This window comes from Gavia stellata, chromosome 20, assembly GCF_030936135.1.
Source record: "Gavia stellata isolate bGavSte3 chromosome 20, bGavSte3.hap2, whole genome shotgun sequence".
Taxonomy (NCBI): Eukaryota; Metazoa; Chordata; class Aves; order Gaviiformes; family Gaviidae; genus Gavia; species Gavia stellata.
The window spans coordinates 11,225,372-11,244,850 of NC_082613.1; the positions used below are offsets into that span (position 1 = coordinate 11,225,372).

General features: G+C 46.6%; 1 protein-coding gene across 1 annotated transcript; it reads left to right on the forward strand.

The window, feature by feature from the left end:
* Nucleotides 1-10,314: 10,314 nt before the first annotated feature.
* On the forward strand, nucleotides 10,315-16,651 carry TTPAL (alpha tocopherol transfer protein like). Its single transcript, XM_059827149.1, has 5 exons — nucleotides 10,315-10,334; nucleotides 11,667-12,119; nucleotides 12,843-13,036; nucleotides 14,890-15,000; nucleotides 15,750-16,651. The coding sequence occupies exons 2-5, from the start codon at nucleotides 11,681-11,683 to the stop codon at nucleotides 16,023-16,025; spliced, it is 1,020 nt and encodes a 339-aa protein (XP_059683132.1). The 5' UTR covers nucleotides 10,315-10,334; nucleotides 11,667-11,680; the 3' UTR covers nucleotides 16,026-16,651.
* Nucleotides 16,652-19,479: the final 2,828 nt, after the last annotated feature.

Below are 19,479 nucleotides of genomic sequence, written 5' to 3' on the forward strand. Positions count from 1 at the left end.
GAAGGGCCAGATTTCTGTCTCCCTCCATGGGGAGATTGCAGTGACCGACTGGGGACAGTGCAGCTGGCTGTTCTCCCATTGCCACCTCTCAGCGCTGGTTCAGCCACACCAGACCCTGAGAACAAGCGATTCTCTGTGCTGTGTGAATGGAGGGCTTCCCCCCAACAGCCGTGCCAGCTCCCCAGACAGTCACCAGTCCAGTCAAACTTGATGGAGACGGAAGCTCCCCCAGGAGCATCGCAGCAGGTGAAGCACACGGGTTTTGCCCAGGCAGCACTGGCAGAACCGCTCCTCGCCTTGGCTGGTCCCAGGTCTTTCCTGGGACTAACCCCCCCCAGCCAGGTCTAACAAATCTGTTCAGCTGATACTGGGGCAAAGTCTGCCCCGCCAGGACTCTCCACTGTCTGGATCCTTTGTCCTTTTGAGGGGTTTTGCTATTTCTGTGCCAGGACTGCCCTCCCACCACCAGGCTCAGAGAGGCAACCACTGCCAAATCCTTCCCTTACGCCCTACTGCCTCCTCACTACCTGGACTGGGAAGTTGGAGGAGCGTGGGATTCAGGAGATTTCAGCTAATGGGACTGGGTCACCCTTGCACAGGCTGGCTGTGGGCAGCACTGCCCAAAATATCACCAGCCCCACTACTGCTTCTCAGTGGTCGGAAGAAGACTACTGGATGCCTATATGGAAGGAAGCAGGAGGGAAGGACGTATAAAGGGGAGAGACCTGCGAGGGTGAGAAGAGCCCGAGCCTCACAGGTTGGACCAAGGTCTTGGGCTGCCCAAGCGCTGTGAGCGTCGTGACCCAGGATCTCAGTTCAGACCCAGCTTTAATGCTAAGATATGCTGTATAATCTACTTGTCCAGTCCAGTGCCACTCCCTCAGCTTAGAGTGAGTGGCTGATAACAGATTTATAGGCCTCCATAACATGATAAAAATTCGTTATGGCTCCTTCAGACCTCAGAAGGTTTGAGGGCAGCAACCTCAAAACCACAGTGCTTTGAGTCCTGCAGAGAACAACAGAGGTCAAGGAAAGACCCCGTCTCGCCCAAACCCCTTGGGTCTGACCCAGCCTTGGGTCTGCACCCGCCTGCCCGGTTCTCTCCCTGCCACAGTCCCTGCTTCTCTGTGCCTGCCTGTGCCAAAACCACGCAGATCTGACCTTTGGTTTACAGCTCAAACCAGGAAAGGAGCCCTCCCGCACCCAGCGCTTGCCTCTCCGGCTGCTGGCAGGGCTGGAGCTCACAGAGCCCTGCACGACTTCAGACCTAGAGTCATTTTTGGCAGCACAAGGCAATAACAGCTCTACCTAACGATAGACTAGGTGGGGTGCTGGCCTCTCGGGAAGATGAAGCTGATGGAACCACGGCTGCTGAGAGGTTCCTGGCAGGGAGGAATCTGAGCCAGCCCAGCCAGAGGAGCTGCAGGTCTGTCCCTTCATTTCCAATGCAAAAATGAAACACCTCGCCTTGCGCTGACGGTGTCAGAAGTATTGTATCGTCTCTCAACGCTGGTGGCATCATACCAAGTAATTTATTGCAATGATGAATCCAATCATTTTCTAGAAATTATTTTGTAAATCACATTGATTATTTATAATTGGGAGATTAAATGCAAAAAAAACCATAATAACCAGGCTGTCTTATCCAACTGCAGCAACCTTTTTTCCTGTATGTAGAGATACTCTGTGGGGAATCCTTTTTGGTCCATTTGCACCAAGCATTCCTCGATACTGTACATTAATTTTTGCTGGTTACTGCCTTCCAATGGAAACAGAGGAATATTTCTTCACTAGAGTTTGTATTCTTAAAAAAAAAAAAAAAGAAATAAATGCAAAAACATTTTCTAACTTTTCCCAGACAGATGGATTTCTTTCTTCTGGAAGGATTTATTTTAAATCAAGGGGCTCGCCTCCTTGTTGGTCTGAGCACAAAGCATATGTGTATTGAGGAAAAAGCCCGAACAAGTGTTTGATGCTGTCGCCAGCTGTCACTATTTCCTGGCAAGCCTGGTGTCTGTCCTGAAGCCATGTGTGCTGGAATCTTAAGACTGAATGACAATCCCAATTTTCATTAAAAGAAAAACAAACATGAAGAATAAATATTTGCTTTCATGATTCCAGAACGACTAAAGACTTGAAGTAACCACACTCCAAAAGCCAAGCAAAGGAAGCCAAAATGTGTTATTAGCATTTCGAACATGTTCATTTTTAAGTCCCTCTTGTATCTCAAAGATAATTTCCGAGCACTTTGGGGTGACGATTCTGCTTTGGTTCATACACAGCCAACCCACTGCGCAGGTGCAGCCAAAGGCAGACTAAGCCTATGGGGCACATAAGACAATAAAGTGAAAGTCAATTTGTCACTGGTTGTAAAGGTGAAGAAATACACTGACAATTAGAGAAGGCTCTTAATGACCTGCTCTTCTGATCACGGGAGCCTGCTCTCAGCTGTAGCATGCCCAGGAAGATAACAGAAAGAGGGGAGAGAGGTCTAGATGGCTGTAAAGATTAGGTGTCTGGGGAGGAATAACATCAAGCATTTTCAGCTCTAATCTGCAGCAGATGCCCCTCATGTTCCCCCATCTCCCGCCCCCGATGTGAAATGAGGTGGGCAGTCTCATCCCAGGTACGAGGGGTGAGAAGCAGCCTGATTCTCCATCCCACTTGCACATCCAGTGGCCTCCCAGTGACAGCCATGCTGGTGAAAACTGTCAGCAGGTATGAGATGCAGGGATGAGATTCAGAGCTGCGTTTGAGGACTGTGTGGAGGCAGCACTTAGAACCTGTCTCCACTCTGGTGCCAAGGACCTGGCGGAACAGGACAGACCTCAGATAATATGCCCCCAATACCTGTGCACCCATGATGATCCAGAGCCCCGACGCCATCGCTGAATGCATGAACAAGGTCAGCAAAGGCAGTTGCAGGACATGTGTTATCTCAGCACACACACAGCGACTGAGTAGTTAAGTTAGTCCAGTCAAGAGAAGGAAAAGGAGTTAGTTCCTCCTCTTCAATGTGGAATAAAAACCAGGAGTCCTCTGGCTGCCACAGGATCCCATGACCCATGGTTGGTTTTACCTAGGCATATGCCCTAAAAACTCCATATATGTAATATCAAATCTTTGAAGCAATAAATTCTCCTGGATTCCTTCCCATGAACTGCTCTATCAAGGTTGCCCTTTACCTGGTTAATCTTAAATCAGCGCAGTCCCTACAGGACGTTTCTTATTGCTGGATTCAGCTCACTTGGGAAAAAAACCACAAACTGCCCCAGAGACAACCTTGTCCTTAAGTGGCGTCCTCGATCCCAACCCTCAATTCTTCTGTCACTCCAGCCTGGAATCACCCTGAGACACTGGTCTTGCCACTCGTGGGCTGTGTTTTATCCTGCTGGGCTTCCTGGAGCCCACAGGCAATGTCCCATGTCACAGGAGATAGCTGCCATAAGGACAGCTCGGCCTTTAAGACACAACTTCCCTACATTGTTTTTGGACACGAGAGCTTTTTACTGTCCTCTTCTGTGCTTGCAACCTAGACTAAGGATGATTTCCTGGAGAGCAGTATCTCCAGCTGTGAAATCTTTTCATGATGTCCAAGCAAAGATCTGTTGTGAAAGTGGTATTTTTAGGTCCTCTGGCCAGTATGAAATGCATTCTTTTCATATACCTTATATAACCTTCATCTGAAATAGCCAACAGGCTTTGGAGCCTTTTCTACAGCTTTCGTATCTCAGCAGGGAAAAAAAAAAACAGAATGGCAAACGAGTTTTATGGCCTGCATATCATCTCTGACAAAAGCAACTACTGCTGCTATTAAACTTGCAAGTGCACACACAGGCACAGATAGTCAGGAACAACAAGAGGCAGCAGGGACGGCTCAGCAACGTGGCACTGCTGAGCCAGGCAATTCTGTGTGCCAGGCTGGCCATTTCCCTCAAGGCTGAGTGCAAACATCACCGACCAATTTAGGAATTCAGGCCATGCACTGCACAATCCCTTTCCCCTCGGAGAGGCTGGAGAAAGGAAGGGTAAGGTGTGGGTATGTTTAAAATCCCCCTCCCCATTCCTAATTGAGGTGTGACCCTGATAATCATAAACACACCTAGCACCTGAAAAATTGCCAGCCAGGCCAATAAAAATGGCAATATACTGTCAGCTTCGTTAGGTGTGGAATGAGCAGGAGAGCTTGGCACAAACAAGACTGTGGTCACGTCCTTCAGTTCAGCGTCTTGTGTAAGACAGAAGAGGCTGATGGCGTCAACAGAGCGCTACCAGTTCAAGTCCAGGGGGAGAAGAGTCTAACCTCAGTCTTGGGAAGGAATCACAGAATCACAGAATCACTACTGTTGGAAAAGACCTGTAAGATCATCAAGTCCAACCATCAACCAACACCCCCATGTCCATTAAACCATGTCCCACAATGCCACATCCAAACGCTCCTTGAACACCTCCAGTGATGGTGAGTCCACCACTTCCCTGGGCAGCCTGTTCCAGTGTTTCACCACTCTCTCAGTAAAGACGTTTTTCCTAATATCCAGCCTAAACCTCCCCTGGTGCAACTTGAGGGCATTTCCTCTTGTCCTGTTGCTAGTCACTTGGGAGAAGAGGCCAACACCCACCTCTCTGCAACCCCCTTGGGAACTGTATTTCCAAGGCTTACTCTGGCTTTGGACCCAGAGTGATACCAGGCTTGCCTGATCATGGCTTTCAGAAGCTTGAGGCCACCCCTAACTTGGGAGATCAGTCGCAGAAGAAGACAGGAGTTACACAAACCACTGGGCTCTGCAGGCCATGCTCCATTTCAGTCCCTCACGTCTGGCAGCTCTGCCTGGCTGGGACCTGCAGTCCCTCGTGACCCCATGGACACACAAAGACCAGGGAGCCCTTCTGAGCCTGGGGGACCCCACACCAGATGACTCTGGGGGAGTCTGGAGCTCTGGGGGAGCTGTTGTGATTCCCTGCCTCCTCCTAGAAACTGCCATGGGTGCAATAAGCAGCACAATTGCTTCCTGAGGGACGTGCCTGGATAGACACCCACAGCAGAAAGCGTCGTGAGTCAGACAGGAATTCCTCACTGCAGCTGCCAACCTAGGTGGTAGCACTGGCTGGAGCATGACCTGTTCCCCCTCACTGACCGGGAAAATCATTACAATGAAGTAACTCAATAATACACTTCTCTGTTCCTCTCCAGGACTCTCCAAAACCTCACTGTGCCTTAAAAACACCTATTAATTAATCCTGCCCATGGGTTAGTATTACCATTAACTACTGACATGGAGCGCACTGGTTCATGCACATCTTAGGATGCACTCAGAGCTGATTTGCAGAGGATACAAAGCCTTAAAGGTCCACCTAAAGAGATGTGGAGGTCCCCAGTTCATGCACCAGCTTAGATGGCAAGCAACTGAGAAAAAAGCTTGAGGCAGAAGCAGCAAAGAGAAACCTTAGTGCTAGAGCCAGAATCCCTGATTCTGGACTACAGCACTTCTGGCACAGTTGAAGGAAAACCATTGGGATCCTCACTTCTGGGTGGTTTTTCGCCCTCTCTTAAAATTACCTTTAGGTGTGGGATTAGAGAGGCATCTTCTCACGTGGGAGAGCACACTGGAGACCTGCTGTGCTGCATGGCCGTGGAGGAAGCAGTGGAGACAGCTCCAGCATTGCAGACTCTTCCATTTCCATTGAAATCCTACTATATCCTGCGTGCAGCTCCTCTCCTCTCCTCACAGCCCACCACGCAGCTGCATTCCTTCACCCCAAAGCTGTGCAAGTGCCTGAGGTATCGCTTAAGGGTTACTCCAACACCCGACCCTGCTTGACTCCTTCCCACTGATAGAAGGGCTTGTGATGGGCACCAGGTTGAAAGCCCCAAGAGGAAAAGCACCCAGTCCAACCCAGGGAGCAGCTGTGCTTACCTCATTCTGCCCCTGGAAAGTATCCTACACCATTTAGCAAACAGGTTCCTGCAGGAGCAAGCCCAAGTGCTTCTATGGCTCTAACACACTCAGCAGCCCTGCAGCCTTTGCCATGAAGGGGCTGGCAAGGAGCACAGGTCCCCGAGCAGCACCTTCACAGTCCCCCACGAGGGCTAATCCTGACAGGGAGCCATCCTACCATGGAGAGAGCTGCTCCCCTTCCAGTGCGCAAGGGCACCGCGAAACACGATGAAAGACTGGGAAAACACTGTCTCAGTTCAGAGTAAATTGGGGGTTGGACTAGATGACCTTTAAAGGTCCCTTTCAACCCAAACTATTCTAAGATTCTATGAAATGAAACTACAGAAATCCTGTAATATTTAAGGCATTCAAAGGTCCTGCCAAGCACATTCCTTACCAAGCTTTTGCAAAAACATTTCTGGTCTTGAAGCTAGTAAACCCAAGGAGAAAGGAAGTCTTCTTTCAAAGCCTGGGCTGGGTACCCCTGCGTGTCTGTTGTCGCACCACACATTTGGCTTCCTGGTGGTCTAACTGCACGTTAGCGTGACTTTATATGCCTGGGTAGGGGGTGCCTGCCTGCGTACAGCTGCTTCACAGGCAGATGCTACGGATTTGTGTGCATTTGCATGTTAGCGCCTGTTTCCATAGCTTTGCATGTGGGTCTGGCCTGCCACACGTGCGTGGGGAGAGCACGTGCAGAGCAGGGGCAGTCCTTGGCAGCACACTGCTTCTCACAACTGAGGATGTCATCTGTCAGATCCCCTCCCCACACCACGACATGCAGGGTGAGAGCAGGCACGGAAGCCTGTCCTGGGGGATGTACACTTCCAGGCTTTGAGATCATGAATATTTATGGTAATTTAGGGCGTATTTTCTTAGTCATTTCACCATTTGAGCGCAGAGGAATAGCTGTTGGATTGTATCACAGCCCAGCGCCCCACAGGTCAGGCACCATGGCCGGAGCAGGTTTACACAAGCTTGGTGTGGCCCTGCCTGGGGGGATTAGTAGGGGCTGCCATTCGCCTACAGCCCTTTCCATGCTGCTGGACTGCTGCAACAGCAGCAGCTTGGGCTTGAGATATGGCACGGCCCCATGCACGGGCAGAACTCACCCAGCACTACGGGACTAGTGGCTCTCTGCTCTGATGCTGAGCTGCCCAAAAGGGTTGTGTAATTTGTGGGGCCCAGAGGTTCCACCTGCACCCCAAGGACCAAGAGCCCCTCTTGGCCTGAACTGCACATAGATTATCTTTATTACAGGACTGTTATGTTTGCACAGTTTAGTGATTTAATATCAGTTTAAAGCCTTCTCTGTGAGCAACGCTGTTTGAAGTCATGCTCTCTTTTCAGACACAGCTTGCCAAGACTGTAAAATGTTTATTGCTAATGGTGGAAAAGCCTAAAGAAGCCAAGATAACTTTCCCAGGCTGGGTATTAAGACTGTTCGGATAAGTAAATGAGTGAAGAGTATTACATGGACTTCATTAAATATCAACCAACACCAACAGCCATTCATTTATAACACAACGGCAGGGCATGGGAGCACCCAGGAGCAGGGCTGAGAAAGGTATGAATCACATGTGATAGAAGAGATGGACGTGAGAAGGGCTGGATTCCCCATGGGGCTCCAGGTGTGGCTCCCAAGGTCAGGCAACACAACTCCTGACAAAAGCTCCTGCAAATACTGTAGATTTGGAGCTGATGAAGTGGCAGAGGTGGTACAGTTCATCTCCTCTCAGCTAGGGAGGGTTGCAAGCATGTGGTGCAGTATGTCCTTCTTCCTCCTGCAGCGGTGGGTAAGGACAAAACTCTCCAGCTAGGGGAGGACTGTCAGTGTCTGGATGTTTGTTTTCAGTTTTTAGCTTTTACTTCCTTATAGACAGGTTCTGCCTTTACTGGTTTCTAGTCACAGGAAGCCAACACCAGGTAGAGTAAATTACAGAAAGTCTTGCTACCATTCCTGTGATTTCATGCACCACTACTATTTAAAACTCCCCCTACAACTTGTCTTGGTGCTTGAACCCCTCACTTCCATTCACCACCCACTGCTCTCCTTGAGTTCAACATTCCCCACATAAGGAAAACTGAGGTACAGTAGTTGAAACTTCATTTGGGGACAATCCCCAAATTATATTTCACCTCCAGTCCTTCTTCACTATGCAGTATTCTCACTTCTACTTTCCTTCCTTATTCTCTCTTACCTGCCTAAGGCTCTTGCTCTTATTTTAATACTCCTCTCAATGAGACTGCTACAGATTCTTACTTGTTTCCTACCCTTCTTGTCCCCCAAAGCAGAGCTTCCTTCATATGTCACTCCTTTCAAACATCCCTGCTTAGTCCTAACACCCTGTTGCAGCAGCTATTAACCAGTCAGGTCCGGAACTGCCACCTCCCTGCTAAATTTTCCCCCGTTGTTTGAGGGGTGCAAATTCCAACCAGATTTTGCAACCTGTAACATAAATCCCTGTTTGCAGCTCCAGTATTTCCAGGCTGTTTGGTGTTTTGAAGCCTTTTCTCAGATCAGCCCTTCCCCCCTGCTAATTTCAGCGATTAGCTGGGTTGGGTGCACCTGGGAACCTCCTTCATCCCTTCAGCTGTGAAGCCACAGACCCATCTCCCCAGCACACACCCTCTCCCTCCCTGCAAACTGTGTCTGCAGCTGCCAGCTTCAGGCTCTTACCTCTGCCTTAGGGCTCCAGGTCCCACCTGGCTGCTTCTCTCATGCCTGTGCTGCAGGTCTCTGTGACCAGGAGCTGTACGAGCAACAGGAGCAATGAATGGAAGGTCTCTTGTCCTCCTGAGGTCCCTTCTAACCTCATTTATCCCACCATCTACTGGATGGAGCAACATCACAAACAGGTCTAATTCACACAGATCCAAACTGGTCCCAGCTTAGGGCACCATCTTGTCAGGTTGCACCCAGCTTTAAGCTGGCTGGACCCAATGCAGGGCTGGAATGGAACATCAGCGTGGGCTTGAATTAATGTACTCCGCTTCTCTGAAATGTCTCTCTGCAGGTAAACACCCATGCACACTCAATTTGTTTCCATGCTGGCTTATCTCTTGCCAGGCACAGTGTCACTGAAATATTTTCCACTTTGGAAGGACAATACCTTGGAAGAGAAATAAATCAGAGCTGAATATCAGATGCTGCAGAAAGGCCTCGTTTCCCACTGCGGGCTCCCGGGGTTCCAGCTCTTTGTCCAACTATCTTTGACTCCCTCTCCTGGCTGAAAACATGGGTTACAGCCAAGAGGAAAGAGCAGAGCCCACCGAGCTCCCAGGGTCCCTCCAGCCTGGGGACAGTCCCCTGCAAGATGCTGAGCCCATTTTGCAATCTAACTCTGTGTCCATTGATCAGTGGGGTTGAACATGTGTTATTTCCTCCCCCTCCCCACAGCTCCCTATTGAACCCTTTTCAATGCAGCAAGCCTGGGAATGACCATCTTTTTTATTTTTATTACAAATTCCATGCAGAGAAGTCAGGCATTACCATCAGAACTCCTGTGGGATATGGCTTTCTGTCCTCTCAAAAAACAAACCAAGCAAAGCAAAATAGTTCTCTCTTTATTAGCATTTAGTCCCTCTATTGGCATTTAAATTCATGCTACAGCCAGCACATGTCTTGGGCCCTGCTCCCATCCCACTGCAGGAAACAGCTGCGCTCCCCTGGGCCCTGCTTTGCGGCTCCCCTAGCTCTGACCAGCTAATTCTCCAACTGCTCCGGCTTTCGGCTCGCTGGGGAGCTTTGGCTGGCAGGGAGAGGCTCCGTGGCCCGCAGATAGTGCTGTGGCCCCCTTCCCGGCCGCCGTTCCCCTCTGTTCGCAGCCTCGCAGGCCGCTGCTGTCTCAGAGACACCGGCTGGGCCACCGATGGGGGAGGAAGGCCCAGCTCGGGCAGGGCAAGGCCCTGAGGACACGGCAGCTCACCGCCCGAGCACTGCTGGTCTCGAAGGTCAGCTCCAGGGGGCCTTAATATAAGTATATATAAAAATATAATTGTGCTTTTGTAGCTCACGGCTGGAGGTAATGAAACGTCGTTATGGAAGAGGATGAGGTGGAATTAAAGGGCAGAAGTGCCCCCCACGAAGCAGTCCCGGGGTCCCCTCACGCTGTACTGCACAGATACCAGAGACGGGGGGAAAACCCGCATTTTCAGCCCAAGGCCGAACCACACCCGGCGCTGCCCAGCGGGGAAGACGCTTACAGGGGCGGGGAGCCGGCGGGAGCCACTGCCGCCGGACCGAACCGCACTCCCGTACCGCACTCCCGTACCGCAGGGCCCCTAACAGCCCCGGGCGCCACCGCGCATGCGCGGCGGGTTCGTCATTTCCGGGCGGCCACTGTAGTTCCGGAGCGCCGCTGCCTGGAGACGGCGCTGCTGCGCGGGAGCGCTCCGGTACGGGGCCGGGGCCGGGGCTGGGGCCGAGGCCGAGGCCGAGGTCGAGGTCGAGGTCGAGGCGTGGGGCCGAGGGTGCTGCGGAGGGCTGTGTGATGGTGCTGGGGGTCGTGGGGCGGTGGGTGCTGGAGCTGAGGGGCGGTGTGGGGTGTGTGTGGGTAATGCTGGAGCTGAGGGGACCTCCTCGCCCCTGTGCCCAGCTCGGTGCCCGGAGCACGGGCAGGGCGCGGGGCTCCAGCGCTGCCCGCAGGCAGGCTGCTCAGACCGTCAGGGCAGGGGCCGGGGATTTGGGTCCTGCACAGCCCGGGCTGTAACGAGGTGAAGCACGTCCCTGTGAGTGATCCCGGCATCCCGGGACCTTCCCCGAGTAGCCTGGGGAAGGTGTGGTAGAAGTAAGCAATTCAGGTGTCTGTTACTGCAGGAGGAAGCTGGTTACATGGCACAGGTATTATTCTGACAGGCGATTCCTGTGTGACACCCAAGAGTGGTATAGTGTGCTGTGAGAGGCTCTGAATAGGAGTAGCTCAGGAAAAAATGGCATCTTTTTCCCTTCCAGTCCCAGGTCAAGCTACAGGAAGTACGCCAGGCTCATAATTTTGTAACTTTTCACTCATCTCTATCCACTTGCTACTGGATTGGGAAATTCGGTTCCTAGTTCAGCAATATTGGCAGCACACTGAAAACTAGATTAAGCCCACCTTAATATCCATGAGGCACTGGCATAAGAAGCTGTAATTTTCTCACCTGCTCATCCAGTGTGTGAACTGCAGCCATTTCTTATATTCCTGAATGCCACTCCTCCTGAATTGCTCAAAACGTTCACATGGGCAGACATGCTGATTGATGCACGTATTTGCCAGAGAAGTTAATGAAAACTCCTGGCTGTCTGGGCCCAGCTAGGAGAGTTTCTCAGAAGAGCATGTAATTTGACTGAATGTAAGAATCCTGCCTAGCTGGAATGTGTTTACTTTGCTTTGGTTTTCAACTGGACATAGGAAATAAATGATAAGGCAAATTAAATTCTGTATTTTGCAATGAATCTGTGTAATTTTATATTTTTAATTACTATTTTTTTAATTTGGTTGGGTTTCATCCAAGGTTGTTTTCTACCCACTATGCAGGATAAAGAGATTGGAGAAACCTGCACTTTCTAATCCTAGGAAGAGAATTAAAATATCTGAACTGTGCTTCTGGCTGTAGTGCCAGTTCTTGCAAGGGCAGTCTCATCAGCAGGGAAATGGAGGGATACAGGATGTAATAAGTATGTAAACAGTAAATGTGCTTGTTAGTCCGTGGGATTGTTTGTCATGTGTAGTGGTTGGTTTTTGACAGATTCCTGCCACATTATGTCAGGAGACAGTGACTGCACCAGGACAAGTCCATCAGTGGAGTCTCCATCGGACAGCGAGTTCTTGCCAGATCGGCCAAAGTATGTTTGCTCGCTGTCTCCTGATCTCATTACCAAAGCCCGGGAAGAGCTTCAAGAAAAACCTGAATGGAGGCTCCGTGACGTGCAGGCGCTCCGAGATATGGTGTGCAAAGACTATCCCTCCCTGGGGACCTGCCTGGACGATGCTTTTTTGCTAAGATTTCTCAGAGCCAGGAAGTTCGATTATGATCGAGCACTTCAGCTTCTGGTGAACTACCATACCTGTAGGAGGAGCTGGCCTGAGGTCTTCAACAACTTGAAGCCGTCTGCAATAAAGCCTGTCCTAGAGTCTGGTTTTGTCACTGTGCTGCCTCGTCTGGACCCAGAGGGACGCCACGTCGTCTGCATCCGTCCAGGTACTGAAATGCATGAATGTCTTTGTTCTTCATCTTCAAGATGTGTCTGGGCCAAAAATCTGTTTCCTGCTCTCCTGTGAACGCTGCTTACTGGCGCAGACTACGTGGGTTCTCTTTGAAATTTGAAAAGCTAACTTGTGAAGGGACACGTTTGTCGTTAGCCAACGTTATAGCAGTTCCTCTTCCTGTGTCAGCAATAACTGCAGTTATGTCAAAATGAAAATGCAGTGAGATGGGTTGATGAAATACTAGGTGATTCAAGAAAAATTAATGTGTAGTAACTCAAATTGAAATAGGGCTGCTGGCCTACTGTTAGAAGCTTGTAATTTGTTTTGACAATAAGTGGAGAGAGGAGCCTATGGCTTTGACTCCCATGTAAACAATTGGAGCCTTCCGTGTGCTTTTGGTGCTGCCAGGCTTGCTGTAAATTTGTCTTCATTCATTCTCCTCTTTTCCATTTACCTGCTTTCTTTCTGAGCTGAAACTGCTTCTAATAAGCTGTGCTGGGTGGAGAACGGGGTTCTTAAAACCATTGTCTTTGCTCCCTGAAGTAAACATGAGTTGCCATTTATCTCTCGCTTAAGAAAGGCTGCTCTGAACTAGGACTGTGGCTATTAAAGACTAACTTTTAGGAGTCCAGGAAAATAGAAAATCAGTTTTTGGAATGTGTATTGTTAGCTTATATTTACTCTCCGACTTACCATCCATGTCTTGTAACCTCAGACAGATGGACACCCAGTAATTATCCGATTACTGAGAACATTCGTGCCATATACTTAACGTTAGAAAAACTCATTCAGTCCGAAGAGACCCAGGTGAATGGAATTGTAATCCTGGCAGACTACAAAGGAGTCAGCTTATCTAAGGCGTCTCATTTTGGTCCTTTTGTAGCCAAAAAAGTGATTGGAATTCTTCAGGTAAGACCTGAACTGGTGGGAAAATAAGCTTGTGCATTGTAAATGATTGCTTCTGTGTCTAGAGTTCTTGACTATGTCACGAGAAACTTAAGCATCATGGCTTTTACTAGCAGAGTTAAAACATGTCTCTGCCCAACCAGTTTCTCACACCCTTGCCAACTTACCTCACTTGCCCTTTTTTTGACTTTTGCATCCCTAAAGCCAAATTTGCATTAGAAATGCAAACTTTGAGTTGGAACAGAAAAAAATAATTCTGCTAGCTAGTGATAAGAGAGAGAGCAGTGAATTACATTTAGAGAGAAGGCATTGTTTTGCCTGAATGCTGAGGAATGGCTCGCTATTTAAATGGTTCCTGTCAGGTGAGATGGAGCTGACCACTGGACAAGTTCAAGTTCAAGTACTGCTGCAAAAACTTTGCAGAGAGGACTTCTGAATGGGTGTGATTTGAGGAGGATTTCCATCCACTCCCTGAAGGAAGAGAAGCTTCTTCAGAGTAGGGGACAGCAAACAAGACAGTAATAAAAAGGATCTCCGACTAGATGTTTGGAAGGAAAATGATGGAGAGCAAGTTAGAGCAAGGGTGTAAGCACAAGTGGAGTTGTACAAAATAGGAAGGTGAAAGGAGTGAGGAGTAACCTGGCTGAAGTGGCAGGAAAGTCTGATGATTTTACTTGATGGTCTACCGTACTATCTTGAGGAGTGAGATGAGGAAAACTTCTCTTGAATGGGTTTACTCCCTCATTACTTTTATTCTGGCCTGAGTTGGTTATATTCTTTGTTGTATCTGTGGGGGCATAAGGAAGGATAGGGGGAATCAGGGGAGTTTATGGAGATGAGACTAGTAATTTAACTAACCATTTAACTGTGTGAGCCCATATTTAATTTGCACAAATAAGGTGATGGGTGTCCTGCTGTTATTAGTGGAAGCTCTTCACAAAACAGAAGCTGAACTTGGTGAAGGACGTAAAGGTATGGGTGGTATATAAACATGTTGCATCAATCTTGCTGAGCTGCATCCTTTATAAAGATGAGCTAATTCACTGACCTTTATAAGGAGAAAAATACTCCTGCAGTGCACGTTATCTGCTTTTCACTCCAAGCATTGACTGTTTGCTTTGTGTATGTAGAGCTGGTTATAAGGGAAAGAAACTTCACTGTGGCACATGAGACCTTAATTGCTGATCATGAGCTTTTGCCTTGGAAAAATGTTTCTGCAGATTAACTTCTCCAGCAGAAATCCCGTAACTAACTGTTGTTTTAAACTGTCTTGTATAGGAGACACTGTGTGTTCTGTTGGCCGCAGAGACTGTTTGTCTTTTGCAGTTAGCATGACAGAATAGTTGGAATGGCAGAAAAATAGTGATATTAGATTTCTTCCTTATATAAAAATACATTTTAGAGTATCTTGGGCACCAAATCCTGTGGGTGGACACACCATTAGAACCAGCCTGCTCTGTCTCTGAGCATGGTCCATTCCTCAGAAGCTAGGGTTATCACTTTGTAACTGCATCCTTATCAGGGTTGGGAATACCTGAAGGACAGTGATTACCTAAGTGTCTTTGTCAGGGGAGACGAAGAACAACGTAAGAAATGAAGATTTACTGACAACAATGTATTTCTTGATGCAAGGTTTTCTTGTCTCTTGACTTTATTTTTATGCTCACAGATCCCCTCCTAAGACTATTCCCTGTTACAAGGTGCATTTCTGTTGCCATATTGGTTTATGTTGGTACCCCGGATGAAAGTTTGGGAGCCAGTGGGTTGTGCTGGCAGTCAGTCTCAGGAGATTTTTAAAAAGAGGAAGATGACACGTGTTTTTAAACTGCATTATAAAAATCTTCTTTACCCTTCAGGATGGATTCCCTATTCGAATAAAAGCTGTTAACATAATAAATGAGCCTCGTATATTCAAAGGCATTTTTGCAATCATCAAGCCTTTTCTGAAGGAAAAGATAGCAAACCGGGTAAGGATTTGTGTCATTTTAACATTAATGTTAATGTTTGTAAGTACTTGCAGTGGCCAAGGAAAGAAAAAATTGTTGAAAAACCTCACGGCTGGAGAAATGTTTGTGCCATTTACTTGATCTAACTGGTCCTTTCTGCTTTAATTTTTAAAAATATGCCTGTTGAGAAAATTCTTCATGAGAGAAAAGCTTTGAGGAATTTAATATTGGCATAATATTAGTACAGCTCTTTAGTACTTATACTGTGTATTCAGGACATTCCGTCACTGGGGTTGGAATATCTTGGAAAGTAACACTTTGTTTATGAGGTGGTGTCACAGGAAATCTGTGTTGCCCTTTCCTTGCTCCTCTTTTCCCTTATGCAAGTGTCCTGCATGGCACTAGTATTCTTGCCATAGGACTGGATGTAGTTGCAAAGGATGATGCTTTTTTCCACAAGGATAAGTACTTCCAATCCCATGAATGAACTTCGGGATGAGTTGAATTTGGAACCCCAGCACAGACTACCAAATGTCCAGTCTCTCTTGCTGGGATTTAAGTTGCACTAGACTTGTGTCATCTCAAGGCTTCTCTCACTAATGTGTCTGACTGCACCTGCCCAATGTTGTATGCTGCCATGTGCCCATAAAGGCATCACTTCTAAAATTTGCTCTTTAACTCAAAATAAGCTTGTTAGCTAACTGGTTCAGTAACTTGCTGCAAGGTTTTTGATATGCACTATTAAAGCCATATTTTGCTTTCTTCTTCAGTTTTTTCTTCATGGCTGTGATCTGAATTCCCTTCATCAAAACATTCCTCCAGTGATCCTTCCTGAAGAGTATGGTGGTACTTCAGGGAAGCTGGACATCTCTGCATGGAATGAGCTGCTGCTAGCCTCTGAAGAGGACTTTCTGCATGATTTCTCACAGCTGGTTCTCCCATGTGACAGCTCTCCCCATGACATGCTAGTGAGTGGGGATGCTGATGAAAAGCAGTGTGATGATTCTCTGCGAGGCATGAAACCTCAGCTTTATTACTGTTATTAACAAAGCAGTGAAGGGTTTTCCAGCACAGTTAAGATCTGTTCTGCTAGGTGATGTTGTGAACTCTGCCTTACTCCTAAACCTGCAGTTTAGGAACAGACTGCTGAGGCACTTTACACTGTAGAACCAAAGGAAGCTGAAGAGGGCACAATGGGGGCAGGGCAGAGTTCGAGGAGGATAAAGGCAAAGAGCACAAGTTATGTACAATACTTGAGGCTCATCAGCCTCTGTGTGAATGATGCAAACTGGCCTGTTCTTTCTAATGATAAAGAAAAAAATACACTGCAGGATGATAAGCTTGATAGTTTCTTATCCCCTCCCCGCCCAGGCGGAAAGTGATGATGATGATGATTTACTAGCTTTGTGACCATCTGTTCCCTTCCCCTTCTGAAAACACCAGTAATTCAAGGCAAGAAAATTGCTTTTGAACCCTGCAAAATGTAGTTCTGTCAGTGAAGATTGCTTAAAAACATAAAAGTCTAGCTTGGCCTGTCCTCTATTGCTTGGTTTAGATTGTGAGTTGGCATTTCTGGAATATCTCGATAAATATTGTCTCAAATTAATACAGAGCAAAACGTTCTTATCCATGAATATCAGTATGGACATCATCTCTGAAACTTCCTCACAGTAGGAAGAACTATAACTGGTGGATTAACTACTACAATATCTATACCAAGGCTCATTATAAACAGATGCAATCTTCATTTTCAGAAAACAGGAAGTTTTTCAGATCAAGTACTGAGGCTTTTGATTAGATACAGCTTCACATAATGAGGTTCAGGACCAAATAAGAAAAAGCTATGTCAGCCACCTTCCCACATTATCAGTTGTTTTCTTCAGATGGTTGTGATGAGGAATTGGGTAAGTAACTCCTATGTGGAATGTGTAAGGAGGCTTTGTAGCAGTTGGCATATGATGTATAGAAGGCAATACTTCATGTAAGACAGCAAGGTGCTTCTTTAGCTTGTTACTTTGGGCAGAATTTGAGTTTAAGTCTGTGAAACCAAATGCAGACAGGCTATTTGAAAGCACATTTTTAAATTTCCTGGTATTGTAGCATTTTGTTCACTGTGCTTGTCTGCTCTTTTGTGAAATGTTACAACTTTGTTTTCAACTTTGTTGACCTCTTTTGTCTTTGGTTGTCATGTTCTTGTATGAAGTTAGACTTTAATCATCTCTGTAATATTTATCCGTAGCTTGTATGCCTGTGCTTTTAGGTCTTTGTCTAGAGACAGAACTAAGACTCCGATGTCAAATCAGGGTAAGATACCTGTGTCTAAATAAGCTGTTCCCACTCCCCAGGTTCAATCTGTTTAATGTTCTTGAATTGAACTTAACTTTCAGCACACTCTTTGCACATGTTTTTCTGCACTCTAATAGTGTGGAGATGGGAAACCTCACTAGGACCAGGAAAGCACACCCTGTTACTTCAAGGTGAAATATTTCACTCTTTGGTAAAAAAGAACATCCCTTCTCATCGGAGACTTTTAACTGTAGAGCACTTTCTCTGGATGGAATCTTTTAGTGCCAATTGTGATACAGGTACCAGTTATGTTTCTGTAAACAGAAAACTAAAGCATCTTGAGGATTTCAGACATCCATTTTTCAAAGTGCCAAACTCTGTTTTGAATGTCTGTCTTCCTCCAAGTCCCCCTACAGCATGACCGCACTGCCAAAAAGAGACTCCTCTACCACTGTAATGACTTGCTGATCTGGCGGCAGACCTCATCCTGGAACTAGGGGGTAGCAAATGCCATACCTGTCATCCGACATTAGAAAAGAAGACTGGGTTTTGTAAAGGGGTAAATCATGAAGCTTTTTTCTGGATGGCAGTTCAGAATCTGTGGGAGCAGGGAACCCATCACTTGAACTGTTTTAGATGAAAGCATCTGATTTTTCCTGCCTTTTATAAGTCGATTCTTACTCTTCTTTGACAGCTATTAGCTTTAGTACAGGAAAAAAACCCCAAACCATAACCATATTCAGCTACTTAAAATAAGGCAAATGAGTACTGCTAGCCACCTTCTTCTCACTTCTGACCAGAATGTGCTGCGTGTTTTGCAGAGATTAATTCAATTCTTTATGCCACCTAGCAAGACAGTAGCACACAGCACCAGGACTTAGAAAGGTAAGTGGCTGCCCATGTGCTGTTTAACTGCCAAACCTAGAAACTGATGTTTATGTTGTTTTAGTGCCTCTTAATTCTAGCCACAATGTACAATTGGAAAAAAAAAAAAAGTAGGGTGGACCATTTTTCCTAAAGATGAAGGCATGACTGGTATTTGATACTCTTTCCTTAATTGTGCTGCAGGGTTTGAAGTGGTGGTATTTTGACAGTTAACCTGTAAGAAGAGCTACTTTGATCCCTTTATGTAACTACTAGATGGGGAGGTCAAATATTCAAAATTCAATTTAGTGTCCTTCCAAAAAAAAAAAAATCTAGTGATGTTCAGCAGAAGGCTGAGGAACCTCTACAGAAACCAAACTGTTTTTCAGGCATTTGTATTCTCTTGCATGCCTTAAATAGTAAGCAAACTAGATCCATCTCTCTCTTCCCTTTTCTCCTCTGTTTACAGAGAAACTAAGAATAAAGCATATGATTTAAACATAATAGATAAGGTTATATTATCAATGCTGAAAATAGCCTGTTATGCCTTCAGAACTTTTTTCTTAAAGCTGGCTGCTGGGCAGTTGATGCCAGGATGCTTGAACTAAGCCAGGCTTACCTTTGTCAAACATCTAACTGTTTCTTCTATTTTGCTCTTTTTTGGCTTTAAAACTCAGACAGAGTTGCAACTTCATTGAGCTGTATTTCTAACCCTTTCTAGGTTTGTAACCAGTGCTTGGCTTGTCTTATTGAAAGCACAGCTCTGACTTACATGCATCTGACTACTGAGCTGAGAATGCTCTTTGAGCTTTAGCACTTACTAGCAAAGAAATCTGTTTGTTCCCAAAATTTCCCATGTCAACATTTAGAAAATAAACACTTGTTTTAGCTATAGAGTCTCTTTATCTGCAAGTTAAGAGAATAGATAGGAAAAGCTTACAGGGTTGTTTGGTTTTTGTTGTTTGTTTTTTCACAGCACCAGAACTGATCTGTTCTTTTTTCCATGTGAAATAACTTTGTTTCCAGAGGTTCTATGCCTTGCCCAGTACATAAGCCATCCCTGCCAAATCCAACACATAAGGGAAGATACTTGAACTGCAATGGTCAGCCATGGCTTTTGGCACTAAGTGGGACAAAAGGTAGCTGCATACTGTATATAAGTACTTGAATTTATACTCTTGCAAATGGGTGTTACAAACCCTGAGGTATTTTCAGGAACTGGGTGAAGTATTTTTTTTGTTAAATCTCATTTTGGCATGAGTTAATCATAGTGTTATTCAAACTAGTAATTTTGCCTTCTGTTGTATGTGTGCCTAGAGGTGTGGGGTGGTTAAGCGTACCTCTTATTTT

Bases quoted from the DNA above. Each gene is read 5' to 3' on its own strand.
- TTPAL (XM_059827149.1), top strand. From the start codon at position 11,681: ATGTCAGGAGACAGTGACTGCACCAGGACAAGTCCATCAGTGGAGTCT. The intron at 13,037-14,889 runs GTAAGACCTGAA...TTTACCCTTCAG, and splicing joins AAGTGATTGGAATTCTTCAG to GATGGATTCCCTATTCGAAT. The intron at 15,001-15,749 runs GTAAGGATTTGT...TTTCTTCTTCAG, and splicing joins AGGAAAAGATAGCAAACCGG to TTTTTTCTTCATGGCTGTGA.